The sequence below is a fragment of the Tyto alba genome, unplaced genomic scaffold, assembly GCF_018691265.1.
Source record: "Tyto alba isolate M040663 unplaced genomic scaffold, T.alba_DEE_v4.0 Super-Scaffold_20000042, whole genome shotgun sequence".
NCBI classification, from domain to species: Eukaryota; Metazoa; Chordata; class Aves; order Strigiformes; family Tytonidae; genus Tyto; species Tyto alba.
In genome coordinates, this window is record NW_024881293.1 from 11,893,195 (window position 1) to 11,921,142 (window position 27,948).

Below are 27,948 nucleotides of genomic sequence, written 5' to 3' on the forward strand. Positions count from 1 at the left end.
TGGGAGAATCTGGATTAGCAGAAGAGCTTTGGTATCGAGTCCAGCTCAGCTCTCTCAGGTAATTAATCCTGAGCTCCAGCTTTACTGGGGATGCTGGGGCTTAGCAGGGGCTGGGACTCAGCTGAGCGAGCGTGTCCATACCCACATTTAAACTCTGCTGCTGGTTCCTCTGTAGCTGCCAGATCTATCACAGGCCCTCCTGGCCGGCCCCTGCTCCCACAGGGACTTTCTGGGCTGAGAAAAAGAAACTGTTTAGTACCATGAGTTGGAACACTGGACTCAGAACAAAGTGACGACCAGAAACAGCATTTCTTACTGATTGCAAATCTGTCGGCAAAAAAATAACAACACTGTAAGAGTTAATACTAACTTTATTATACAATATTTAAAAAGTCATTTCTCTACCTGTCCCCTTACAGCTTGCATTGTGCTGCAGTTAATTTGCTGAAACTGCAAGAATAAGTGCTTACTTTCAAGACAAGCAATTTCATTTTAAAAAGAAATACACATTTAATGACAGCAGATTTGCTAAAAATGGTAGCTTCAGAATTGCTTTTTGAAGAGTCAGGTTCCTCCAAAAGTCAACTGTACGATTGGCTTCACTCTTGCGACGCTCGTAACAAGGCAAGCCGGAACAGAACAGGTTGAACATGTTAATGCTCTTACACCAACATTCACAGACAGAATCCAAGCGGAGTTAACACAGAGCCAAGCAGAAGGCAATAAAAAGGCCAAATTCAATGAAGTTCATACAAACACCAAACTAATCTTATTCTGAATTTCGTGTATTTCTGAAGTAACTATTGATTCCGATCCATCCAACAGCTCCTTCCCCTGGACCACGCGCACGGGAACCTGCGAGGGGCATCATCGGCTGTTTGCGGAGGGGAGCGGGTTCCTGCGAGTCTTGCCGCGGCGGCGGGCAGCTTCGAGGGGGCTGGGGCACAGCGAGGGGGGTCGGGGGATTTTCTGCAGTTTCTTGCTCACTCCAGGCTCTGAACCGATCTCACATGGATCGCGGGAGCACCTAACACAGCCTTGAGAGTAAGGTTTTTATGGCACAAAGATATTTTACTTTCTGACTTGTAAAACAAGGTTCCAGTCCTGGTATCGGGAATCACTGCTCGCCGTGAAGGGCCCGGAACACCTCAGGGTCCGTCTTCATGTCGCAGGGATGTTAAGAGGGAACTCGATGGCCTCTCTCCCTCCCCTAAAACGGAGGCTCACAAATAACCGACACGGCGCCCTTCTTGCTCCTGTCTTTTCCCATTGCCTTTGACATAGTTAGGTCAATAACACAGTAAGCAACTGAGATTTTTCCAAAGAGATACCAACATTATATGCAACATACTAAAATTAAGCAAAGTGTCCCATCACTGTAATACAAATTTAGGAGGAAAGAGATATTCTACCCATAAATTAAGAGTACCCTTTAGCAACCTAAGAGCAGCCTCTTCCATACCAACACAGCTGCAACAGAAAATACCCTCCCTTGCAGCGTGGTCTAGTTCCTACCACCTTTCCCAAGCCAGTGCTGGCACAGAGTTCATGTTATTAGCGCTTCTATTTTACAACACAATAGAGTATTTACAAGCAGCCAAGACACGTTTCTAACCTAGCCGCCAAGCCCTGCGATGCTGCGCTGCAAGAGAAGTACCAGATTTGCAAGAGGCGTTCAGGAAGTGGCAATTGAATTTAACGTGCAAACGTTTCTGAGAAACCTCTCCAGTCTCATGCTTCGAACATTTGCTGGGTGAAAACACAGCAGAGCACTGAAAGCTGTTTGATACCTCCTGCTTCACCAGCTTTAGCGACAGGGAAGCCTGGCTCCTTGCTGGTCCGCTCCCTGTCCTCGGACCGCGCACAAGAGGCTACGGAGTCTTGTCCAGCTGTGAGCGGGAAGTTCTCGGCCCACAAAGGGCAGGATCCAACCCTCCAACAAATCCTACCTCAAGAAAAAGAAGAGCTTCCCACCCGCCCATCCCGGCTGCCCTCCTCCAGCCCTTCGACCCGTTTCCCTGCGCTATCGCTTGGCTGCTCCTGCTGCGGCTGCGGCTTTCTCACCCCGACAGGGATCGGGCTGGAGCAAAGAGCAGCAGCTCCCCGACAAAGGCACAGCACCCCCACCCTCCCGGGCAGGAGTCCTTCACAACCCCCCGTGCCCAGAGATTTCGCCCAGCACGGGTGATCTCAACCTGCGCCAGCCCGGCCTCTCCGAGCGGGCAGCGACGAGATCCAAGCGAGGGACTTCAGTGTCAGGATCTTCCAACAAGAGACCGAAGTGTCGGCCGCGGGCTGAGCGTAAAGGATTTTTCAGGAGAGCTGGGCTTTACGTGTGATGTTGTTCATTTCTTCTTCCTAATTCTATAGTTAAGTGTGTGTCATCTTTAACAGCCATGAGTAGCAACCACTAGTGTAATTTTTTTTTGTTTTTAAAAGGGAAAACCGCTATCCTCGTCACCAGTACCGTACGCCTTTCCTCACCCTTGGCACGATGTAGAAAAGATGACTGGAATAATCTTTACACACCTACCGGGTATAAACAACTGCTCCGTGTGGTGCCGAGTGAAGATGACAGGATGAGCCATGGGAGTGGACTGCCTGTCCCCAAAGCAAAACACGTATTCCCTTGGTCAGTGATCTAGTGTTTCAAATCATGTGCACTCAGAGGGCCAACCAATATCAACTAAATTTCAAAGCCAGACCCAATACAAGGTTCCAATGTTTGTTTATAAAAAAGATCTGCCATTCCCACAGTTCCGATCACTGCAATTTAAAATGTCATCAAAGCAAGGCCGTGCTGGGAACGGTTTATTTCGGGAGGTCATGTCCTACCGCAGGGCTGCGGGTTACCTGCGCGCAGCGAGAAGGGTGGGGACCAAGATCCCCCAAATCCAACTCCAACCCGGCCGGTCGCAGCCCCGCTCCGCACTGGCAAGTGCTGCTCCAGAAGGAAGCAGTCTACTCCTTTGAAGTCATTAAATCACTCAAATCCAAACATTTAAAATGGCTCTTTTGTTCTTTTTTTTCCTTTCTTTTAAATCACAACAGAACTAAGAGGATGGTACCAGAACATCAGATCCAAATTTGTAAATGGGTTCCTTTGGTCACTACTGCTCAGATTAGCGATGAACAGTGACGAGCCATTCTCCTACCCATTCCCTTTGGTGAATGGTCCTGAGTATTGGAATCAGCTGATATTGATTTTCCCTGATCCACAACAGGTCCAGACCAAAATATTTAAACAGGTTTAGAGGTGCGTAGTATTAAAAATATCCTTAAGAAACACTGAGGTAGACTGCACCAGAACAGGACAAAAATAATCCCACCACATCCCCCTGCCAAGATTTTACGGATACAAATTTACACGTTCTGTGTGTTTAAGAAAACAAATTGTTTGCTGTTTTTTTTTTTACAGTGTTTTATATATTAAAATAAATAAAAAAATTCTAATAAGAAAAACTTCTCTTCCTTAGAAAAGTGTGAGAATATGTCTTCTTTCCTGCAGTGTAGTATAGAGCTGCTATACAGATCCGACTTTGTAAAGCAGAAGAAATGTAAACGAGGCCTTTTGAAATCGAAGGTTCTTACCCACGTCTGGACTGTGTATTTTCCGTCTTTACTTTGCGAGCAACCTGCACCCTCCACCTCCGTCCGAACTGAGCAGGTGGAAGCAGCGCGACGGCCCGGCAGCTCTGGGGGTGCCCCGGCCATCGTCCCCCCCGCCGCCGCCCCGGTTTAGCGACTGCGGGGAGCAGGCGAGGGGAGGTTGCCCTCCAGCCCCTTTCGTTTTGGTTTCAGAGAGAAATTCGGCAGCACCGCCCGGGCTGGAATAAAAAGCCACACGCCAGCTCGGCATCCCCGCTCTCCCCGAGTCAGGAGCAGCCCGTTTTCTCCTGGCAGGGAGCGCAACCTGGCTCTTGCACTTCTCCAGGAGGGGAAGCGGAGGCCTGCGCGTCCCTTTTAACATCCCCTCCTGCGTGACAAGCGCCTGCGCCATCGATCGTCGTCATCTCTTGCTTTAGCACTTCTCCCTGCCAGCACACTCCCTCATCACTACGAGACAAGTTTAGTTTCACAATTATTTTCTAACATCTTACGCTAATCAGCTCCGTCTTTTAGGCAAACAGCAGCGAAACAAAAGCACAGTTCAGAAGACAAAAAGCTGACATCCCGAAGAGCTGAAAGCAGCGGCTAACACAGGCGTCCCGGGCAGTCTGCAGGACGCAGCGCGGGTATCTCAGGAAAACATCGAAGGCCTGGAGGCGGCACGAGGCCAGACGCCCGAGCAGCAGCAGCCCGGCAGCGGATAGCTCACCACAGTCACCTTCAGCTTCTGCTTCACGAGCAGAGCCGAGCGCCTCGCGCCCTCCCCGCTTGGCACTGGCTTTAGTGTCTCTTTTTTCAGTTCGAGTTCTCACTCGTCCTCTCTTGCCGGCTGCTTCCGCCGCCCAGCGCGCGCAGGAGGCGAAGCGAGGGGCACGGGGGCAAAGGAGTAGCAGGACTCGGGACTGGGATGTTCTGGCATCCTTCAGCCCCCAATAACCAAGTGAATTCCCAACTACTTTATCTCCGGGCTTCAGCTGGAGCCAGCTGACTGCACTGTGTAAATTATGAAAGTGTATTATAAAGCCTTGTCAAGTGTAAACTTAACATGTGCTTCGTAGCTCCTAAAAGGGTAATCGGCTAAAATTAGTTCATTCTGAAATCTTTGGACCACTTTAAGACCAAACAATCCCCCAAATTCTCCCCTCCCCGAAAGGATCATAAACAGTCAAATAATTTATATGAAGTTAAAATTTAAACTAAAGACTTTTTTAAATATGTTACAACAAACAATATATATACTCAATGCTGTAAGGACAGAAAACTCCCTATCTCAGGTCAGGGGACTCCTACTTCGTTTGGTCTTGAAAGTACCCACAAATCTCAGATTTCTGCTCCTTTGGCTCCCAGCACATTTTCCCCATTTGTCAATGAGAGAAAACCTACTCCCAAGAGTCCTTAGTATAAAAATAATCTGTTTAGGATTCAATCACTCCAGGGAAATGGGAAAAAAAAGATAAGTACACACTTCCAAGAAGAGGAAAGCTTCTGTGAGAACATACAAAACTTATGTACAAAAAACCAGAAGTGTATATTTTGCTATACATATACACCCCACATATATATACTGCACACACGCACATACACACACACGCACGCACCCCTGGGATTTAACCCCTTTAAAAAGTATGAAAGCAGCAGCTATTGGTCAATCTGAGGATCTGGCGCGTCCGACCGATGTGTTGAATCCTTCAGCTGTAGTGAAGAGTATGCCTGCAAGCCTGGAATTCTACTGGAAATGCTTTTGTCCTGCAGAAGTTTTGTTCCGCACCGTTACGCTGTAGCTCAGATACCAGCAAATTTCATGTCTTTTGTTGGCAAACGTGGATGCTCCTCCTTCAGTTCAACTTACACCGTCGCTTCCTGTTTTGAAACCATGGTTACAGAAGGGACAGCAGCCATGGAAACCTCTTCCATTTATGTTCACAGATAAGTCCACTGACAACCAGTCAACTTGGCAAAAAAAAAAAAAAAAAAAAAAGAAGTATTAATCGTAAGATGATTAAAAATCTGAAGAGTTTGTAGATGTGTGTCATACACTGTGGCAGCAATAACAAGAGTCCTGAGATTTGTGGAGGGGAAAAAAAAGCCGACGCAACCCTTGGGCCAAACAGGAAGCGTTAGGAAGGACTTGACCTGGGCATGGAGAGAATCCGCCCGTTTTTCTTGCCACCGTTCATGTGAGTGTAAGGTATGTGCTCTTCATAGTTCCCCTTGAGAGCCATGGAGGGTCCATTGTCCCGCCCCAGGACTTTGTCCCTCTGCGAGTACGAGGAGGGGTCGAGGGGAATGCTCTCCATGTTCTCAAAGTCCATCTCGTACTCCTCTGTTTCCAGAGGTTTGTTCTCCTCACTGTAGAAGAATGAGACCTCGTGGAAGCTGGGGTGCAAGTCCTCCTTCAGCATCTCGATGATCTCGATGAAGGTGGGGCGCATTTTCGGGTTGTACTGCCAACACATCTGCATCAGGCTGTGCCTAGATCGGGACAAACAGGAGTCAGGGCTAAGAAGAAACAATTTCATGTGGGCAGGGCTGGCAGGGACCAAGGCTGGTACCCGTGTCAGACCACCCACCACCCACGCTTCTCCTCTGACACTCAAGAGTTGTTTGTTCTCTTTCCAGTCTCCATATTTGCCTGTAGATCCTGACACTCCTTTTTCTCTATTTCTGTCTAGATCAAAAATTCCTTCCCATTTCTTCAATTGTTCTTAACTTGGCTTCTGAAGGAAAAAGGGCTGCAGTTCACATACTCTGTGTATTGTGCACACACTTATAGCCAGGTCACAGTTTTTTAATTCATTCAATTTTAATTTTAACTCAGCCTGAAAGATAACAAAGCTTCTAAAACTTCAAGGAAAACAGGAGGCTGTGCAGAGGACAGAGGTCCTGTAAACATCCCACCCAAAAGAAAGGCTGCGGCAAGAGGTCATATGTTATCAGACACTGTGGAGAAAGAACTTACAAGTGCAAACAAAGTTTCAAACTGGAGTTTGTAACTGGCCATGAGAGACAAATGTCCCGGACAGCAGGCTTTTTTCATAAGGATACTCACAAGACAAGTTTATTTTTTGACTCTGGTAGTGCTGTTTTGGCCAGAAGTGGGCTGGGGTGGGAGGTTACCAGAACCACTGTGTCACCACCTGCGTTCCCTTTTCCAGCCAGGGCTCCTGCCCCTCACCGCTGCTTCAGCCGCGGCTCCTTCCACCCACCGAAATGCCCTCGCTCAGGTTAAACACAGTAATGGGATTTTTTCAATTACTCTGACAGAAGCAGCTTAGGGAGCATCTGGGTACGCAGCCGTGCTGGCAGAGCCGGGGACGCAGTAACCTCCAGACAGTGAACGTCACGAGCAGCTGCGGAGAATAACCCTTAACCCCGGCGCAGGAGAACGTCTGGCTGCAGTCTGTAATCTCTGCGAGGTGTTTTTCACTGCCCTCACACACTGCCCTCTTTTCTCCCTAACCCTGCAGGCAGCCTAGCCTCGTACTTTAAGTGGGGCAATGAGTCTGCAACAGAAATGAAAAGGCCTCGGACATGATAAACAGCTCTTGGCTCAGCACAGCATTCTCTTGCCTCTCTCATTAGCCATAAATTGGATTTCTGAAAATCAGTGGTAAAGAGTTGTTGTAATTCTCAAGACTATTTACGTAGTATAGAGAGAGATGAATTACAGAAAACCTCAGCAGGCCTGGGATTAAGAAGCTGCTCTCCAGCCTCTGTAGCTGCGTGGATGCAGATGGTGGCCAGGCTTTGCCACTTGACATAAGCCAACCACCATCCACTAGTCTGGAGTGGAGGAAAAACATTTTGTTTGCTTATTTGTATTTTAAGCTTTTCCTGTGCTTTGTAATTCCTTCTCTTGAGTCTGTACTCACAATGTAAGGTTCAGGTGGGTTTAATTTCCCTCCTAGTGAAACAGGCTGGCTCAGGTCTGTAATTCCTGGATCACTAAGGATGCATTGGTTGAATTTCTGTGAGAAGTGGCTCACTAAAGCCTGTTTCGTTTCTCCCCAACAGAGAAGGGGTTAAGAGGTGCCACGTGTGGGGCCACCTTTGCTGGCCACACTTTAGCTAAAGAGTGCAGCTTGGTCGACTGTCCCCTGCTTTACTACTCACAGCCTCTCCGGGCAGTTGTCCGGCTGATCCAGGTATCCTCCATCCATTACAAACTTTAGCACCTGCTCGTTGGAGAGTCCCTGGTAGGGCTGCTCTGCCAAACTGCTTATTTCCCAGAGGACAACACCAAATGACCTAAGAAAGAGAGCAGACTCCTGGTGAGAATAAAACATCCTGGAAATCCACAAGTGATAGTCTTATTGTGGAAAATACATACTTTAAAAGAACGTGACTATACTTTTAAGAGGAGGGTTTCAAAACAATGTTTTTGTTTTGTCTGTGTTTTGAAGAAGTCAGCAACTTATAATTTAAACTATGCGTGTTAAAATAGTGATAAAATAGTTAAAATTCCAGCTCTTGAGCTGGAGTCCATCTGGGATTGCAGAGTACAACTTACCACACATCAGAATAAGCAGTGAAAACGCCATCCTTTAATGATTCGGGTGCCATCCACCGCACAGGCAGCAGTCCTTTGCCTCCTTTACGGTAATAATCCGTCTCATAGATATCTCTGGTCATGCCGAAGTCTGAGAAAAGCAATTGGGATGTGTTAAATGTCTCTCCCTCCATGCTACTTTAACTCTGCAACATCTCCAAATGACTGCTTCTGTCCTTTGACGCCAGGCTGTTTTCATACACCCAGTAAGCCTCCTGTGGCCCAGCGTGCAGTCATCTGTCACCTTGTGATTAACATTCAAAACATTTTCCTTTTCCCTGCACTTTTTCTGCAGAGCTGTGATAGAGACTCCAGAGTTAAAATTGCTAGCGACAGCTTGTATTCTAAACATTATTTTTATTCATCCTCCTAAGTAAAACAGAGCTCTCTTTACACTGAAAGCCTTGGCTTTGAGTCCAAAGAAGTCTGAAAAACCACCACGTTGTGGGGTTTTGGTTTGTTTTTAAATGTTGTATTTACTTATTTCTAAAAGGGCTTGGGTTAAAAACTGGTTCTTGTGGAAGATAAATGACTTTTAAAAGGCACCTGACCTAACAATACGATTATCAACAACTTGGTTTGTTGTACTGAACAGCTTCTTTGTCACAATTCTCCTGAAAGCAAAGAAGAGCAAGATAACCCTAGGCAGCCTAGGCTGGAAAGGCAATAAACTTTTTGGATAGGGGTTGAAGAATAGAGAAGGTGAGAAAAGCTGCTCTGGTTCTCAAGATTATTTTCTTACTGACATCCATACAGTTCTTTCCAATGGAAGGAAAAGGGGAAAGTTTGCTGCATTTCCAAAGGTAGCCAGTGGAAATCACCTGCGTTTGCCACATTGGTTGTGGGCTTCCTGTATTTGCCTTTACAACAAATATGACCCACAGAATTATCTTCTGATCACACACTACATACCTCCAATTTTTACAGTGAAGTCTTCTGCAACCATACAGTTACGAGCCGCAAGATCTCTGTGAACAAATTTTTTGGCATTCAGATAGGCCATGCCATCAGCGATCTCTGCAGCCATCTGGATCATTTCTCTCAGCGTTGGAGGCGGACGACCAGGGTTATTCTACAGTATACAAAGAAGTGTTAAAAAGCAAATCAAGTTACTCTGTTGCACAACAGACTCCATCTCTCCTGTTTTTACCTCGGCATCAGGTCTCAAAGAGCGAAGGTAACTTTTCAAATCTCCGTGTGCCATTAACTCCATGACCACCAGAGTAGGTTGCCCTTTTGAGACCACCCCGAGGAGGCGAACCTGGAAAATAAGTGAGAAATTCCCTCAAGGTCATGTCCAAACACACTGGGCAGAGCCCAGCTACGAAAAGCGGGGGTTGTAGCAAAGTCTCCTGAGAAAGGACTCAGAACAGCACCACAAAGCTTCGTCACGCTGAGTTTTGAAAGAGCAAAAGAGAAACGATGCAAGCAGGTGCATTTTATGAAATACGACATGGCGAGATCCCAGCTCTTGTTGAGTTTTTGCCTCTGCAGACGAGCTGCTGCTTTTGTAAGCTGAACGTCAAGCTTCGAAAGCACTAAACAACTATTAGTTATGTGACGGGGCCTGCTAATCACCCGAGGCAGGCAGTGATGCTTACCACATGATGGCAGCTGAACCCTTTCATCACAGAAGCTTCATTTAAGAACTCGATGCGCTCACGGAGGCTGGCTGATTCGTTGACAGTTTTCACAGCTACTCGCGTCTCCGGCTCTCCCTTCACTATGTCCTTGGCGATCCCCTCGTACACCATGCCGAAGGAGCCCTGTCCCAGCTCTCGGAGGAGAGTGATCTTGTCTCGTGGAACCTCCCATTCATCGGGGACATAGACTGTTGAGCAGAGGGAAACATTTCTGAATTGAGCAAGTATCTTTCGAAAGACATTTCTGTAGCAGCCTCGAGTAGCACTGCCACACAATACAGTAGGTATATATTTAAAAAAAAGACTAGAAAACTCCATAAAGACAATGTCAAGCCCATACTGCTGCACTGTCTGAATGACTACACAAGAAATAAGTTATTGAAGAAAGCCCTCATTGCTCTCACCATCACTGGCGCTGAGATATTCAGGGTTAGAGGATGCGTAGAGTGGTCCAGTTGGTCCTTCGGTTTGTCTGGAAGAGACGCACAAATTCTTCAGCAAATTTGCAGCCTCTGACACATTAGAACTGAAGGCAGTTTGATTAATTCCCAAAGCATGCCGCAAATACCAACTGTCCCAATTTCCAGAGGCACAAAATATTTCCTAAACTAAATTAATGTTGCAATAGTTATCTAAATTAGAAAATAAATGCTGACTTACTCCCAACAAATAAATAAAACCTTTGGATATGTTTTGTTTGTTCTGGTGAAAACAACATAAAATTGTACTCACCTTTTTTTCACAAGCACGTAAGCAGCTCCAATAATTCCAGCAATTATTATGGCAAAAATAATCGGAACAATTATAACAGCAATATTAGGCTGAGCATTCACTAAGAGAGAGAGAGCTGGAGGTTATTATACAGGTCCAAAATCCAAGTCTGTTCCTCAATAAAGCTCCCTCTTGAATAAATTGGAACAAACATGAAACTAGAGGCTATTTCAGATAGAGAATGAGGGGCTGCTCAGAATGAGAACTCATGAAGAAAAGCCACATATTTCTAAGTAATTTCAGTTGCTTGAAAGTAGATGTATCGGTGATAATTTTATGACCCCCTAGGGTTCTCTGTGCACTGCTGACTAAACACCCATCTTCCATAAATAACCCGGGTTTCCATCAGGAATTAAATGTTGAAAATAAAATGAACTCACAATAATCAGCCACATAAAAATAGGTAGGTTCTGTCCACGAGCCATTTCCAGCCAGTGATGTAGCTCGTATACGGACACTGTAGTTTCCAGGCTGCAGTCCACGGAGCTTACAGCCCTGCTCGCTGGCGAAATGCTTGCGGGAAACGCAGTAGTGAGCTTCCTGCGGGAAGAGGGAAGATGAAGGCTGCATTACGCTACCTCTGCAGCAACCCAGAGCTCTGTAACAGCACATGAGGACTTCTACCTCGCCTCCTTGTCTGGCAAATGTACACAAACAGGGCTTTCACAGGCGCAGGTCTTTTCCAATATAGCGGTTTATCCTGGATTTGCATTTTACAGTTTGGTAGTTCAGATTACAGAGAGCATATGCCATTTGCTGTACTAGACCTCAGCCCTGCAATCCGACCTGGGCTGGCAAGCCCTCCCACCCCCGCGGCACTGGCATTCTGCACGGGCAGCAGGGCTGCCCACAAGCTCCCTGGCTGCTAAACCCTTTCTTCATTTCTCTAAGCAACTTAAATTTAGATGTATGGTATCTGTCCCTTTGTGAAACAGAATTCTTAAAGAAAAATCCATGCAGAAAGTTGGCTAATTAGATAAGCTTATTTGGCAAACGCGCACCTTAGAGGCAGTTTTTTATTTCTCGATGTCACCCCAGTTTTTTGTCACACTGGTTCATGCACAAGGAAACCAGGCAGGACAGAACACCATATGCACAAGGAATATTAAAGACTAAACAGTCATGAAATCCCAGGCAGAGCTACTTCTCCAAATGTGCTGTGTTAAGGAACAAGCAGAAGTTCTCACCTCTGTCTCCCCAAGACGCCCATAATTCACTTCATACAGCACAATAAGACCATTTGGTTCCTTTGGTTCTTGCCACTTCAAATGCACGGTATTTTTTTCAACCAGCTCATGGGTAACTGGACCAACGATGTCATCAGCCTTAGCTAGAACCAAGTTCATGATTAATAATAGTTTTATTTCATGTCTTTGACAAAATTCAAAACTGCCAATATTTCATCCATCATCCCTTCCCATCAGGACACAAAGATAGCACCAGTCCTACACGATGTTTCGGTATTGCAGCTGTCTACTGTAGGAAAAGCAGCATTTTGAAAACAGTCCTCAACCCCAAAGCAAAACTCAGGAAGATAATTACCTTCTGGCATGGTCCTGGCACTGACATAAGCTGCCACACTGCATCGGGATTCCTGAGCATCATGGTTACAAGCGTGGAGCTCAATGCGATACCCGGTGAAATGCCGCAGGCCTGAGATAACCAAAGACTCCTTGGACTTAACTTTTTCAAAAGGTTTCTGTTCCTCTGCATTGTCAGGTGCTGCTGCAGAATTGTTTGGAGAGGATGTGATGGTGGGTATCACCACAGTGGCATTTGCCACAGAGCCAAGGTCTCTTCGTTTTCTTGATGGCCTATTAAATAATACAGGTTACAATGTTATTTGCTATATTCAGTGTAAACACATTAATCTGGAAAGGCAGAGCTAAAATGGCAGAGCTCAGAGTGTCACTGAAAACTCAAATTCAAGTCTCATATTTGTAATGCAACAAAGACATTCAGGAGTTTGTTTTTTTTTTTTTAAACAAGCAATCTGTCTTACCCCCTGTAATGCACATAGCTTTTTAAAAGTATGTATTCCTGAGACACTCTCCCTGTACAACTTCATACAGGGAAAAAAAACAATTTAAATAAATCCAAGTATTAATAAATCTTAAGTATTTGCTTGAGAATTCAGGTTCTTCTAGATCCTTTCAGCTGAATACAACTTTACAAGGTTGCCTCACGGATGCCTGTACAGTGTTGCAATGCTTTGGAGTTCATCTCCTACACATTCTAGCTTTGAGCAAATGAGGTCACATCACAGCCCCCAAGTCTGATGACCTTAGATGTGCCACATATTCTAAGTGTCATAAACTTGCATTTATAAAGCGTAAGACCAGTTTCACAGCTCACTGGAAGACATCTGCCACTCTGAACCCTAAAGCTGAATCTAGATGGGTAGATAATTTTAACCTTTTCCTGAGAGACCAAATCTATTATGTTCTTTTCAATGGATGCATTTAAAACTCAAGGATTCAGATTACGTATTAGTTGTGCGGTTTTGTTAATCACATATGGCCTCTCAAATTATTGCACTTCGGTTTGAAATCAATTTTTTGCAGTTGTAAAAACAGAACTGGCAGTGTGATCCTGTCAACTCCCCTGTTTGCAAGTGAGTGCTACCAGCCAACTGTAATGTCAGATTTTGTCAGTAAATAAACAAAATAAATTCAACAGAATTAAGAACCATTCACAAATTTCATTTTCTTGGAAAAAAAAAAAAAGGGAACAAGTACCAAAACAAAACTCCTTGTTCTAACACTTTACGTCCTGTCACACATTTGTTATGAGGAATTCCAGGTTGGGAACTAACCAGTGTGGTGAATCAGTAATAGTATTTAGTTACACAAAAGGAATTAATGCCATTTGAAAACCAGACCATGTATTTTAAGGGGATGATGACCTTTTTTTTTCTGCGTGCATGTGTGTGCAGCTATTAAAGGGTATAAAGAGTGACCTGAACTGAACCCACACTTGAGAGGCATCTCCAGTCTCTAAAAATGTAACAAGCTGTTGAAGCAAATCTTTGCTGCTGAACTGAACTTTCCACTGCACCCTCTGCCTACCAGGCAAATGATTGGCCAACTACAGCTACAACAAGGGATTGTGCGGATCAGGTCTTTTGTCTGGTGTTGTTCTCCTCCAACAGCAAATGCAACCAGCTGGAAAGCAGATTTTAAGATTTCCTGAAACTAAACATCGGGTTGTACCCAGCAATGTAAGCATATTTATCCACCTGATGAAAAAATGGGATGCCAAACAGCAGGTTCAGCAGAGCACATTCCAGTTTTCAGTCTTCTCTTTCTCTAATTACTAATTAACTCATTTTGGAGCTGCTGTTATCTCAGTTTGTGCATTGTTCTGAACAGTGTCCCCTAACAATGGGGCAGAGTTCAGAGACCCAGGTCTGGGTCATGCCACCTCCCTCCTTTGCAAGGATTCTTTATGGTCAACCAGAACTTGTTTGGACTTAAAAGCAAAGCTACACGCCACTGTTTACAAAGTGTGGGTTCAGCTGTTCCTCGTGTTTAAGATAATTTTGTTTTTCACAAGTAAAACAGTAATCTGACCACTGATGCAACACAGAGTAAAATGCAAGAATAACTTCTTCCTTCTCAAGTAACAGAAAGCAAGGAAAACTTTTGGCTGTAAACCCCATCTTCCCATATTTATTATCCTGGACTTGCAGCGAATTTCTTGCCAAATTCTCTGTATTTTTAAGCATGTGATGTCTTCCCATAGTTGTTCCAGTGGAATTTTCATTATGGCCATTTCAGTAGCTGCAATGACCCCCTGTGAAATACTCAGATTCAGGTTCCTTCTGCTCCTACTGTCTGAGATTATCAGTGTGTGGTGGCTCTTGGTCCACAGAAGGATGGAAGTGACAACTCATCACATGCAATATGGCCTGTGCTGGGGAATTAAAAAATGCATTAGGCTAGCTTAAGCCAACTTCTTCCACACACCTGAAACTAGCAGAGGAACAGCTGGCCTGTCTTCCCCCTTGTGCTGGCAAAAGCATTTCTATATTTGTCCGTACAATTAATTGGACTCAACTGGGAAACCCAGGAAAAAAAAAAAAAAAAAAAAAGTTACTTTTAATGCAAGCCATTTCCCAGATATTGTTCTCTCTGTAACCCACTAATATTTGTAATGGTACGAGTGTGTGTGACAGAGAGAGGGAGAATATAGACACAGAAAGAAGAGTGAGACTGCTTTTTCTGCAGTACTGCTGGTGGATAGTATACATGACATTACATCCTGAATAGCAGCCATTTAGTTCCCTTCTGCCTCTCAGGACTTTATCATTACTTTTGAAATTCTTCCACGTTTTCCACAGAATCATGGAGTGGTTGAGGCTGGAAGACACCTCTGGAGAGGTTGCTCAGGACCATGTCCAGTCAGGTTCTGAATATCTCCAGGGATGGAGACTCCACAACCTCCCTGGGCAACCTGCTCCAGGGTGCAATCACCTATGCGCTCCAATCTGTGCAAAACTCGTTCCAATGTAAGAGCAAATAACACAGGAAAGAAGAAACAAAGCATCAGCTTCTGATGGCCACTTTGTTCAGCTACAAAGGAAGGTTACAAAGCACGTGGTGTAAAGATGCCTGCTAGCTCTGACTGGGGAGGTGGGTATGGCAAGAAGCATTTAGAAACTTCTAGTTTGCCTTGCCAGCGCCAGAGCAAATTAACCCTCAAGACTTGTGCTGGTATCTCTTAGAGCAGCTAATCAACTGTGCACGTGGGGAAGGAACAGCTTCTGTGATTTCCAGACGTGTTTCTCAGAAAGACCAAGACCTGGGACTAAGGCAGAGCCTGGCAGATCTGTGGCACAGCCTCGTGCGGGATTAGATAGCTGGGAACAGGGCAGGAGGAGAGCAACGGCCCATGGAAAACAAGGAGAGACAAGACATTAGGGGAGTAACTTCTCAACTGCTCTGTCTTCTGCACCCCTGCCATCTCATATTCCCTGCCAGCCTCATCTGTGAGATTCCTTCCCGTGACTGGCAGAAGGCTTTTTATCTCAAGGGGAGTCTGCACCGTGCCTGGAGAGAGGCCAATAAACCATCAGGAGCCACGCAAAAAGCACCTGAAGTAAAACACACTTCATGTTCAGTTGCCAGGCTCTAGCTGGGCTGCCCCATGAGCAGGCAATAAGCACAGTATTCACAGGAAAACTAATTCTAACTTACATTGCCACAGCCTGGTGCCTGTCAGAAAAGACAAGCAGGACACATGCCAGCAGGCAGGTGTCTTTACTGCTGACTTGTGACAGCAAAAGGGGCTTGTATTAAAAGGATTAGTTAGCTTAGGGGACGTGGAGATTTATTCCTTAGCAGGCTGACAAGGTGGCACATCCTGGTGACTGGTTTCTTCCTAAAATACATACCCCAGAAACTGGCCTGAGAAGCATCCTGGGCTGGCTGCACAACAAAATTGAAGAACAAACAACAAACAAACAAACAAACAAAAAGAAATCAGATTGTCACAATTGCCTGCCTACACCAAGAGGAGTTCAGCTTTTGTACATGGCTTGGTTCTCCTCTGCTTTTGAATATGTTGTGTCCTGGTACCATCTTGCACACTGAAACCTGCCCTGATCAGCATTAACAGCAAAGAAATAGCAACAGGAGTGACACTGCACAAGCTTCCAGGTGACAACTGCAGGCATCAAACCAGGCTTGCAGAGAAGAGACACTCCAGTAACGCACTCAGTAAGAAAAAATGTTCAGTGCAGTAACATAGCTTTTGTCAAGCAGCTGAAAATAAATGTTTATTAGCTAAGGGCAGTAAGCACAGAACAAATTTAGAGCGCAAAATGTGTGACAGTGAAGAGGGTAAATCACTACAGACTCTAACCTGATTCCCAGTGCCTCCTCTGTAAATTGCATATGAAGTGTGAAGACATTCAACACCACTTAATGTGACACTGCGTGTGCCATTCAAAACAGGACATTCACCACCCACAGCAGTTGCATTCCTCATGGTATTGGAGGTATTTCCCAGGCTAAGTGCAAGGAAGACCGCAAATACTGTGCTAAAGGACAAGGCTGTGGCATGGTAAACTTCCCTTTTTCTTTCTTTTCAACTGGATGAAAAGCTAGACCACAAAATTCGAGGACAGAAAAAAATAGCTATTTTTGGCATCATACAATTTTAAATGAGCTGCAGGCATTTAGCTATTTGTTATGGATTCTCACTTCATTCTCAAGCTGAGGAGAAGCCAGAGACAGGAAATAAGAGCAGGATCTTCCAAATCTGTAGTAACATCAGTTGTAGATGCTCAGCTCTCACCAGTCTCTGACAAACGTATTCAGCTGGACTAGACAGTCTCATGGTAGCCCAGAGAGACTGGCAATATGGCCATGTCCAGCCCAATATTTTTCTTTAATAATCAATTACATTTCCCTCCCCCTGACCACCCGGGGAATACTGGAATACTGTTTGATATTCGTACCTGGGGACAAAAACCTCATTGTGAAGATAGTTCTCAAATGTCTTGCGGAAAGCAGACTCTTCCAGCTCCTTCTGTATTTGAGAGTCTGTTTTAGGACAGGAACAACATTCTCCGCTGACATCCTCACTTTCACTTTGATTATACTTCTGAGTGTCTTCGGATTCGAAAGGAGGAGACCACGTCCTTGAGGGCAGTTTTAATCCTGTGGACAAAATTTTACTGTCACTCATGCCTGACATGGCAGAAGCAGATGGTTGATCCTACAAAGATCCAAAACTAGTTTACACAAGATTCGTAGCACATTTGGGCACCCTGAGCTTTCATAACCAGGGTCAAGCAGCTTTCCCTCTTTTCTGATAGGCCTTTGATTCAAAACCGCTATTTTTGAAATGGAGCTATGATGCTGCTGTAGCCAAACAGAGTTCTACTCCAGTTCATCTCAGTTTAGGTAACACAAGGGCAGCAGGTGAGATTTTAAGAGTCCTCAGTGGAACTCTGTTGTGAAAGAATTCCAAAACAGGCACAGGATGCCTTCAAAAGTAACTTGGCCGTTGATCTCCAGAAGCACCAGTATTTTCCCTTACTATCTCCATAGCTGTTATTACACTTGTTACTTAGTTTAAAAGGAACAAGTGCAGAAGGGAGATCCCCAAAGGAAAAAACATCTGATTACTTTGTAAAAAAATATTTTAGGAGTTTTTGTACATAACTTGGCAGTAGCACCTCATGTATAATGTAACTTAACAGTGGGAGAACACAGCTGCATCTCAACTATTATCTTGAACAGTCTTAAAACAGCAAAATGAGGCATCCAGAGCACCTCCAAAATGCGTGAAAAATCTCAAGACAATACTGAGAAAGCTTGAAAGAAAGGCACAGAGAGAAAACTCACCTTTTAAGCAGTAATCAAGTTCATAAAGCTCACTATCTTCTGCCTGCTGGCCAGAACACCAGGTAGTGCGTGATGTTTCCATTGGGCTCTGAGGGTGGCTTCCACTTCAGAATGATTTGGGATGAAGAGTTGGAAACAGATATTGGATCTAATGGGACTGATGGAACTGCGTGGGTGGGAAAAGAGACAGAGGTCACTTCCACTGCTCTGCGAGAGCTTGACAGAACAAGGGAAAGACAACAAGGGAAAAGTTTCCATTTCCATGGGAATAAACTGCCATCCACAGTAGGGCCACTGACAGCCAACAATGCTGCAGCAGGATACACCAGCGTGCACACAAGCTCTTACATGTGGCCACACGAGTCTGATGGAAGAGGCGCACATTGGCACCTCCTCCCTGTGCAGGGAAGCATACATTTGTTTAGGAATACCTTCCTACCAAAGTAAAGCAGCAACAGCAGTAGAAAGTTTCATGGATATAAGACTATCACGACTACCAGGCAGAAAACTATTTAGGTCTATTTTTCTTTTTCACTTGCAAGGCAACATTCATTTAATGATACTGACCAGTAGCGTTGGTCTGTACGTAGATGATTTCACTCTTTGCACCGTATGTTCTTCGTTCATCAGAGAAGGTGACCAGAGTTTTAACAAATACAGCATACTGTGTCCATGGCTTCAAGCCCCTCAGAAGCCAACCTGGCTGGGCCTGAGCTTTGGGCTCATTTGACCGTGGGGGTGGGTCAACATCCACAACTGTCCAGCTGTTTGACCCACAAGCATCTTGGCCATCAAACTCCGTCACATTCTGGTATGGACTTTAGAAAAAAAAAAGAAAATCCTCAATTTAACAGAATCCTAATTCAAGCTTCTAAAAACAGTGTTTCTAAAGCCATCACTGGAAGTTATAATCCTTTACCCTTTGGAGAAAGCATAACTATCTCATTGTACTTATTCTGAAAATGAACTATAGGGAGCTTTGCAACCCAGTCTCCTAACAGCATCACAGATCACATACTGTTCCACAGATGATCCCAACAACTATATCCAGGCTAATTATTTTCTAAAAGAATGTTTCCCACCTCAAAGGGAATAAAAACCTCAACATCCCATGGAGATAGTGGGGAGATGATAAGCTCCGTGGTTAGAGTACGAACGCTTAGAATAGCCTGAACAACTCACGTTTGGATTGCTCTTAAATGAGGAATTTTGCCTGTACACAACTCAGGTAAGTCAGGAATCTTAACGAACACTTTTATATAAGGATAACACCAGAAACTTATGTGTAGAAGACAGACAACCACAGAGCCTAAGTAGCTATGCCTACAGCAGGTTTAATATCTACTCTTCAACACCAAATGCTGTTTGTGGAAGTCCAGCATGGCTATTATTTGTAACTTAAGAGTGGATCACTTACGCTTCTTTGTAAAAAAGCATAAATCCCAGGAGATCACGGAAATCAGGAGGCCAGTATGGCTCCCACTTCAACAGGATCTTGTCATGAGATGTTCTAATGGAAGAAAATTTCAGCAATTCATTTTCACCTGTAACAAAAGCGACAATAGTTTCATTAATGCTAAAAAATAAGGGTTGCTATTTGAAATTATGTTAGAAGTTTATTTTCTCTACAGATAAATATGAGAATATTGGCATTGAGAAGGGCTGCTCATTAGAGCCTTATGTTACTTCAATGCTATTCCTGCCTTAAGCCAGGGGTCGGAAAAGATGACCTCCCAAGGCTCCTGCCAGCTTAAATTTTTCTATGATTTTATGAAAATGACCCTGTAGAACAGCTGAGCTAATTTCTAATAAGCGTGAAATCTAACAGCAATGTATTTTAAAATTCATGATGATCTACACAGCTGAACCCAGTAATATGGTTTGCATAGAAAGCAGAGGCTACAAAAAGTAAGTGTGTGAATTCCCTGCCTTGCCTGGGAGTAGCGTGGTCCCATTGCAAACAGGAGGGAAGGAAAACAAACAGCTGGAGGAGGGTGGAGTTTTGAGGCTCAAGGGACACGTTACAATATGGTCTGTCCAAGCAGCCCAAGAGGGACAAACTGTGTAGCTCTGATTGGATTTACCATTCCTGCAGTAGCTGCACAATGGAGGAAGAACATTCATCTCACTGGCACCACATCCAGAACAAACAAGGTTTTTTTTTGTTGTGGGGTTTTTTTGGTAAACAGGGTGCTGCCAATGTGAAAACTAGACTTGAAACTTAAAAACAAACAAAAAGCCAAACACACTGGCAACTTGTGGTTTGAGGTGGAAGGGGTGGCACAGGGAACAGCTCAGCAGAGTGAAGCTAAAGCTGACAAAGAGAAATGCAACTGTCTCCTCCAGCTGCTTTTAAACAAAACAACCAGCCAGCCCGGGAGCTGCACACAACCACATGACAGAGCTGGGTTTGAACCCCAAATCCAGGTTCAGCCCCAAATGTGGGAAGAGCTTGTTTGTGTCTCAGGGGAGGAGAGGACCTTTACAGGTAGCTAATTCCTTGTACCTCCTTCTCTGCCCAGGCTAGAGCTGTGATATCCCTGAGGGTATGGCTCTGTGCAGGTTTTTTCACTGGTACTGCCAGTTTTTACGTAGGTAGTCATTACGTTCCCTTCTCCCCACTGTGCTGGCGTGGCTGCATATGTTGATACGTGGCAAACCAGATCAGGAAACTGATTCAGCTGAAGTATCTTAATTTTTAAGTCTGTTCACAAATAGCTACATCAGCATAACAAGGGCAGAACTGGGGAAGGGACTGCTTAAGCAGAGCTGTCATCAAATGCAGAGAAACAGTTGCAGCCACAGATGATCTAACCTGCACTGCAAGCTGTGAAAAGAGCAAGGAACTGAAACGCAAGGGGCTGAAATCACAGTTTAATTAATGCTGAGAGTTTCGGTGGCAAAAGCTGTTTAAGCATCTGATGTGTCAACCTCTGTGTGCACATAAAACTTGGTGGGGCTAGATGATAAATCAGAGCAGAGAGATGACACAACCTAAGAACAAAGGAGGAACGGCTTACTATTTTTTACCCCGTATTACTTCAACAGTCTGGTTCACCATGCGGCCCTGTAAGACTTTTACCGGCACAAACAGGAAAAGGGGATTGTGTGTGGCACAGAATAGGAACAAACAGCAGGGTTGGGGGTGCAGAAGGGATGCACTTAAGTATCGCTGCCAAAATAGTGACTGCAAAACTACATCTACAGTAGCATGAATTTAGTCAGAGCATAAAGCAACACTGTATGTTTGCTCCTTAGCCATGCTGACATAGGTACCATCTTATAGTTGTTCTGTTAGCTTAAAACCCTCTGAGAAGCATAACAAAAATTGTTGGAAAAACTACTGACTGTTGTCATAGCAATTCCCTCACATGGCTCCAGAGATGGGTGGAAATCCTGTTTCTCTACTATGTTTATTCTGTGTGCATACTGTCGCCTCATGACATGGGAAAAGAAGATTATGACTATTAATCAGGTACTCAGCAGTAACACAAAGTGCCAGTCTGGACTGAGGTTATGTTGTGCTAAACTTTTCAAAAAGACACAACAATACACTCAACCCTGAAAAACTCACAGCTGAGCACACAGAGAACAAACTTCTGAACACCAAAGTTGGCAGGGTAGGCTCCTGGCCAGATGGAGAACCCATAAGTACTTTTACTCATGGCATACTGACAGTGTTGCTGCAGTGCACAAGCAGGCAGCAAGTCACATGTGTGGTGCTTTACTAAAAGGACAAGGACAGTCTCTGGAAAAAACCTTGTAAGCTAGGCTGAGAGAAATAAGAATATGTTAGCAAGGCAGAGGGAAAGGAAAACGATGCGAGTCTCGCTGTGTGCTGTGACTTTCTTACATGAGGCTTGATCACCGTTCGTCTTCAGGGCTATGTCATTCCTTTCCTGACGCCCCTTAGTCCCAGAGATCTCCTCCATCTTGTGGATTTCTGACAGACAGAGTTTGGGATTATAATGGAAGAAGAGTTTGCCTCGTGCAATAGTGAGGTTGTGCTTACTCCAGTCCCAGAGCTGGCGAAGATTCTGGTTGTCCAAGGCATAAAATGAGTAATTCCTGAAAGCAGAGATGAAAATGTGGATTGGGAAAGGATATACTGAAAACTCCTTTTTTCTCATGTACTACTCCTGACACCAAAGAAAAATTAATGCAAACTATCTTCCCTGGTAGGCCACAAGCCATGGGCAGAGGAACATTTAAAAATAACTTAGGAATTGTTTACCAATACAAATCACCCTGATAGCACTGGCACTCCTTACACTTCAAAGCATTAAAATAAAGTATCTTTTGAAATAACTCACCCAGCTTCTAGTGTTTCTCCTCTAATCAGATGTAGTTTACGAAAAAAAGAAAGAGAAACCAAGGCATAAGACCGGCGAATTTTTAGGTAACCAGAGATTTCTTCTATCAAGCCAAGATTTGCTTCTAGTTCAGCTGCTATGTTATCTATGGAGAGGAAAACATTGGGTTTAGTTTTCTGATATCACAGACAAAAACACTGATATCGGAGCCCAAACATACTAAATAGAACTGCTTTACATTAATTTATAAGACCTTACAAAAATCAGTTAGCCAAAAACCTCAAGTGAACATCACAAGAGCCTTTGTTTTGTGGTTATTTTTCCGGATCACTCTAAGATTCAGAGTGGTCAAAGCAAAAGAGAAATGCCCCAGCTCACAGATGGTGTCATATTTACTGATCTGACATCCAGTGCTCCCTACCCCCTTACTCATGCAGAACTTACTTCCTCCACGGATATTTATAACTAAGCTTCCATTAACAACTGTGCAGCCACGGAGCTCCTGTGCCGATGTCACCGAATCGATCGTCTTCTCTTTCCCGTAGTCGCAAACCTTTGGACAGGGCCCTGCGCAGGGTGTACAGTGCAAGCTGGAAAACAAGAGAGTCAGGAATGTAGATGTGATGCTTTTGCCGAATGTCATCTGGGGTGTCCCAGCAATTCTCAAAAGCAGAGTAATCAATTCAAAGCGACAGTGTCCGGACAATATGTCATGGGATTCGCTTGCACTGCACAGCACATGGCTCTTAGGAACTCCAAATAACTGCTGATAATTCAGTAAATTGTCATTTCCACATTTTGAACACTAATCGCTCTGTCCCTCCCTATGTAACAGAAACCAGGATGAAATGATTTTGACTGTTTTGAATAGCCCATCCACCAGTGTCGCTCAGCATTATACATACCAGGGGTTTCAAGATCAAGAAACCCAGGCCCAGTCTCCATCCCAAGATCGTTAACCAAACATGTAATTGATGAGTGGAGAGCTGGCCGTTCATCTGGGAATCCTCTGATTAAGGACTGTACATAAAGTTGCTTTGAAAAAAGGCAAGCAAGCACGTGCTTTGTGCTCTGGGGAAATACGTCTTAAATGGCAGCAAGATGATTGCTTGCCCTGGTCATAACACCACAAGAATGTGTTCCCAACTGGTTCAGGGAAATAAATGCTCTAGGAAAAGCAGAGAGTAGTGCTGTGAGGTCCTACTGACAGCAGCCTGGAACAAGCGCAGGAGAGAGGCGATGGCTGCTATTACACAAACAGCATATCTACTTTGGGGTTTGCTAGTTCATTCTATTGAAAAGCAAAACAGGAAATGGAATAAAAAGTCCTGTTAGAGTGAATTCCCCGAAATTATTGTGGCAGGAGTAAATACATGCGAGCACAAAGCTACCAATATTCATAGGAAATCTGACTCATCACAATATATAATGTTACTGTGGGACAAACAACAAAGTTTTCAGTGATAAACAGCTCAGCAACATTAATTAATTCATTTGTTGAAAACCCCTGGGAATAGGCAGAATGGCTGTTCCCTGCTTTGATTCATGCTACCCTTGTTTGTTACATCGTCCATTTATGTCTGGCACAGCTTGAACCTGCTCAATGAAAGTAATTACAGGGACGAGGGACAGATATTCTGAGAATGATCCACTCAAAATACGCTATCCTCTTTTCATTAGACATGACTTATTCCTACTCTGCTTAATAGCAAGGCTTTCTAGTCTGAAGTCTGCTCCTGGGGGGGAAGGGAAGCAGGGCTACTAAAGCCTCTCCACTGCTCATCTCCCTTGTCCCCCTCGATTACAGAATGTCCCTTCTAACCTGAGGATTCTCCTCTTCCTTGTCCTCCCTCTCAATTCCCTTTTCCCACTTTTTCCAAACCTGAGAGGAAACAAGGGAAGAATAAACTACTGGCACATGGTAGGAAGACCTGCCTGCTTTTAATGGCTTGAATTAGCAAGGTGTTAGTTTGCAACTCATATTAGAGTAGACCAGGTAATTGTCACAGACACTCCAAGGCTGGAAACTTTTCTTGGTCTTGCCACAAGATACAAACCCTCTGTCCAAGAGAGAGAAAAGCACAGTACAAAAACTACAGCATCATTTCTTTACCTGCAGACGCTTGTACTTACTTGCTAGAATTCATGATGTACCCTGACGGGCATTCATGAACACATTCGTTATTGTGGATAACGTGACACCCCGACTCCCTGGCGTTTTTGCATTTGTTGTGCAGTTCCTGGCAGAAGCTGAAGGTCACACAACGCCACCCCTCAAAGCGATAGTAACCAGGGGGGCAGGTGTCCACGCATTTCCCTTCAAGGTAGAAGTTGCGGCAAGCCACACACTTTTCAGGGTTGTTCGGCTCCGTGCAGTCCCCGAGACATTCGCTGTGACAGCACTGACCATCAGAGGTGCAGCCTTGGGACTTGCAGGCAGGTGGACAAACTGTGAAGAGAAAAGATAAAAGGCAACTGAGTACCACAGGATAACCCGGTGATGTATGACTGTGAAAGGCTTACGAGCAACGACACTTCATCCTGCTTGGCTTGGCAACTTTCTTTTCAAAGAGGCAACAATGAAGCCCAGACATCTGCCTCACCTCCACTCTTCAGTGTAAATTCCAAATTTTAATAACATTTTTGAAGCGTGTTATCACTCACCCTCACAATTCACTAATGCTCATCTTCAAAAGAGAAAACCAAGTTTTCCTCTCCCCTTGGTCCAGTACTACGGGGCTCCCAGGACAGCTTTGGTGACCCCAACATTATTTCTGAAGCCCAGAAGTGATGGGACTGTACAGCCAGAGCTTCCCAGCCTGGGATAGCCAGCTTCAGCCACAAGATTCCAGTTTCTTAGCTTAAAAACTAGGTTTCCCACACTAATGCTTCAAATAACACACTTCGAACAACACCTTTACATAACCCTTTAGCTTTAACAGGATTTGCTTCCTATCTGTCTATGAACCTGTCACCAGTTTTCCTGAGGAAGCCTGCTGCCCTGGCATCCAGCACAAGCTCTCTGGTGACTCTCCCTGCAAGTCCAAAAAGGAGGGCACCCACAAGTGTTATTGCTTGAGGTTTTTATGGTTTACTCTTTAATTACCCATTACTTAGTGCCTCACAATACTTTTAATGAGCGGTTTGGGCTTTGAAATAGAAACCATGGAGCAGCATAGCTCAGGGCAAACAGCATGACTAACGCCGAGCAAGGAGCTGGAGGGGAGGCTGAGAAAACCCAGAGAAGCTCTGAAGGGAAGGAGTCCTGCCCCTCCGCACCTTCATGCTCAGTATTAATGGTTCAAATGAGGCTGAACCAATTAAACGCAGAACATGCCACAGAACTTCAAATCAGAAAAGATGTACTAAAGCTGAAATCACCACTACAAGAGTGAGCACCAAAGCCAAGTACGTTTTTGACACAGCTGTTTAAACAGCAGGAGGAAGAACTTAGATGAGGGACAGGGGACATGGGCCTGGATTTATCCGTATGATGTGACAATACAGCCTTTGGGCTACAGCTGTGAATTGCCAAGACTCAGGTCAAGCCATCACCTTCACCTCGCCAAACAGGAGAGTTTTGGTTGAAGGCACATCTGAAGGGATTCTGCTGTCCTGCCTAAGCGCCCGCGGTGAAGGAAGACAGAGGTAAGTCCTCCTGTGATCTGCGCTGGCCAGACCAAGTAACTTCACACCTAATTAACACCATCTGCCTCCAAATTTCCCAAGCTTTCTATCCAATATTCAGCGCTGAAGCAGGAGGGGCTTTATTTGGAGAGGTCCTAAACTCACCCATGTTCAGGGGCTAAAATGTTATTTTTCATTTCTGGCTAGCATGTGTGAGCAGACCAACAGAGGAACATGGTTCAGTTTTATTTAACTAATAAACAGTGTGTAGGATCCATAGTACAGCATGCTACCGATATTTTGATCATCAAATCCCCAGCTGTGGCTAGGAAGAAAATCTTCCTCTGCCCCATGCTAAAGGACTGCAGAATTAAGCGTGTTAAAGCAGTTAATGCCATTCTTGGAATATGCAGCAGTAACTGCAGTAGACAGGATAGTAAAGAGGAGCAACCTTTCGTTTCTTCCAGCCTGATAAATCCTTTGAAGAAATGTGAAATGGATAATTCTATCACAAGGTCAATTTAATCTCAAATATCTTACTGCTTCCATGTCAGTCATTCACTGCAGGTATTTTCTCTGTGCCTCCCTCAAGATTCATCCACTAACAAGAAACACAGGAGTGTATTTCAAATTAATTTTCTTTCACACTGACCAACTTTTTGCCTTTTTCTAACAACGGGTCTGATTTTGTGAACCTGCCACAAACAGTAACTGATTGAAATGTAACAGCCAAATAGAAGCAACTTGCAGATGATATCTTGTATTGGACTAAATACAAAATGAGAAGCTTGTTTTAAAAGCATTATACATTCTTTACCAGGCCACAGATGGAGCACAGTCTAGCAACAGATGTCACGGGTGCAGTTTATTAGAACTATTGGCAACAGAAAAACACAAGACAGAAAATTCCAGAATTAAGTCCAAAACACTATCAAGCTTACTAATTCCAGTCTAAAATCTCAAGGTTTACAGGGAGGAGGGGGGTAAGTCTGGGCTATTTCTCACACACCTCCCCATGTTCCTAAGTGAGCACTGACACACCGATGTCTTGCAAGGACTTCTGCACGTGCTAGTCCCAGCGCCCGCTGCAGCAGCCCGCTCCCTGACGCGGGGTTAGTAGCTGCTACAGCGAACGCACGCAGGAACGGTTTGTGCAGGCTGGAGGGGGAACGCTGGCAGCACGCGTCGCAGTGTTCATCACCGGCGCCTCCTGCAAAAGGGCGTTTTCCTGGGTCTGCTTCATGCTTAAGAACTGCAAAGCCTAAAACATTCGAAGGACAACATTTGTTTCTCAAGGAGTCGGTGGAGCAGACAGGTAATGTGGAAAAGTTGGCCCTTGTGCTAAACACCCAGTGACACATGGCACCTATTTAACGTTATGCCACACTATGGTTTTTTTATTTGTTATGGAAACTAATCTTCAAAGTCCTATGCTTATTTACATATTTTGAACTCAGCTGCAAATATTCACAGGGCAAAAACGGTTTAAATTCTCAACTCTAAAGGTTTTTAGAAGATACAATTAAACTATTTTTAAACTGCTCTTAACGTTTCTCTTTTTCCTGTTCTACGAGCTTTTGATGTCTAAAAGACAGCTTGAAGAAGGCAAAGCAGCCAAGGCAACATCTATTTTTCCATTAAGCATTCAAGATCAGAAACTGTCAATCACTATTTTGTGCAAATTCTCATTACACAAGATCCTGAATTGATGTAGTTTTGACATTCTCAAACTCTGCATGCTAGAAAGCACCTGAAAGTCACATAGAAACCCCTCCAGCGTTTCTTCACTATTGCTTCTTATAACTATTACTACAGCATCCAGGTTATGGGACTCTGGACAGGTCAGATTTGTTGTTGTTGTTTTGGGTTTGTTTTTTTTTGCTTTGTTTTTTTTTTTTTTTTTTTTTTGCTGCCATGTTATGCTTTCATTGCAGGACAACACTGAATAGGTTTGTGCTGACCAAGTGCACCTCATTACCCCTTCGTCATCAAGGCCTGCAGACTCCAGTATTGTCACTGGCCCGTGTAGACTCGCCTCTTTGCAATGAGATCCCACTTTTGGGAGCTGTGGCACGGTCCGG

At 44.5% G+C, this 27,948-nt stretch overlaps 2 protein-coding genes across 2 annotated transcripts in view; both read right to left on the reverse strand.

Annotated features, from left to right (window-relative positions):
• Window positions 1-4,000, reverse strand: part of LOC122153631 — a 21,053-nt gene extending 17,053 nt beyond the window's left edge. Inside the window, exon 1 of the mRNA XM_042794255.1 lies at window positions 3,914-4,000. Within this exon, the coding sequence (XP_042650189.1) occupies window positions 3,914-4,000 (87 nt within the window). The remainder of the gene's footprint in view (window positions 1-3,913) is intronic.
• Window positions 3,036-26,036, reverse strand: LOC116965112 (insulin receptor-like). Its single transcript, XM_042794256.1, is given in 21 exon segments — window positions 3,036-6,081; window positions 7,723-7,857; window positions 8,120-8,249; window positions 9,071-9,230; window positions 9,309-9,419; window positions 9,760-9,989; window positions 10,206-10,273; window positions 10,534-10,633; window positions 10,953-11,112; window positions 11,760-11,902; window positions 12,115-12,386; window positions 17,036-17,237; window positions 17,928-17,977; window positions 17,979-18,093; window positions 18,495-18,745; window positions 19,345-19,471; window positions 21,781-21,995; window positions 22,241-22,385; window positions 22,685-22,830; window positions 24,374-24,689; window positions 26,033-26,036. Coding segments are annotated over 21 exon segments (3,435 nt in total). The 3' UTR covers window positions 3,036-5,726.
• Between the last annotated feature and the right edge of the window lie 1,912 nt (window positions 26,037-27,948).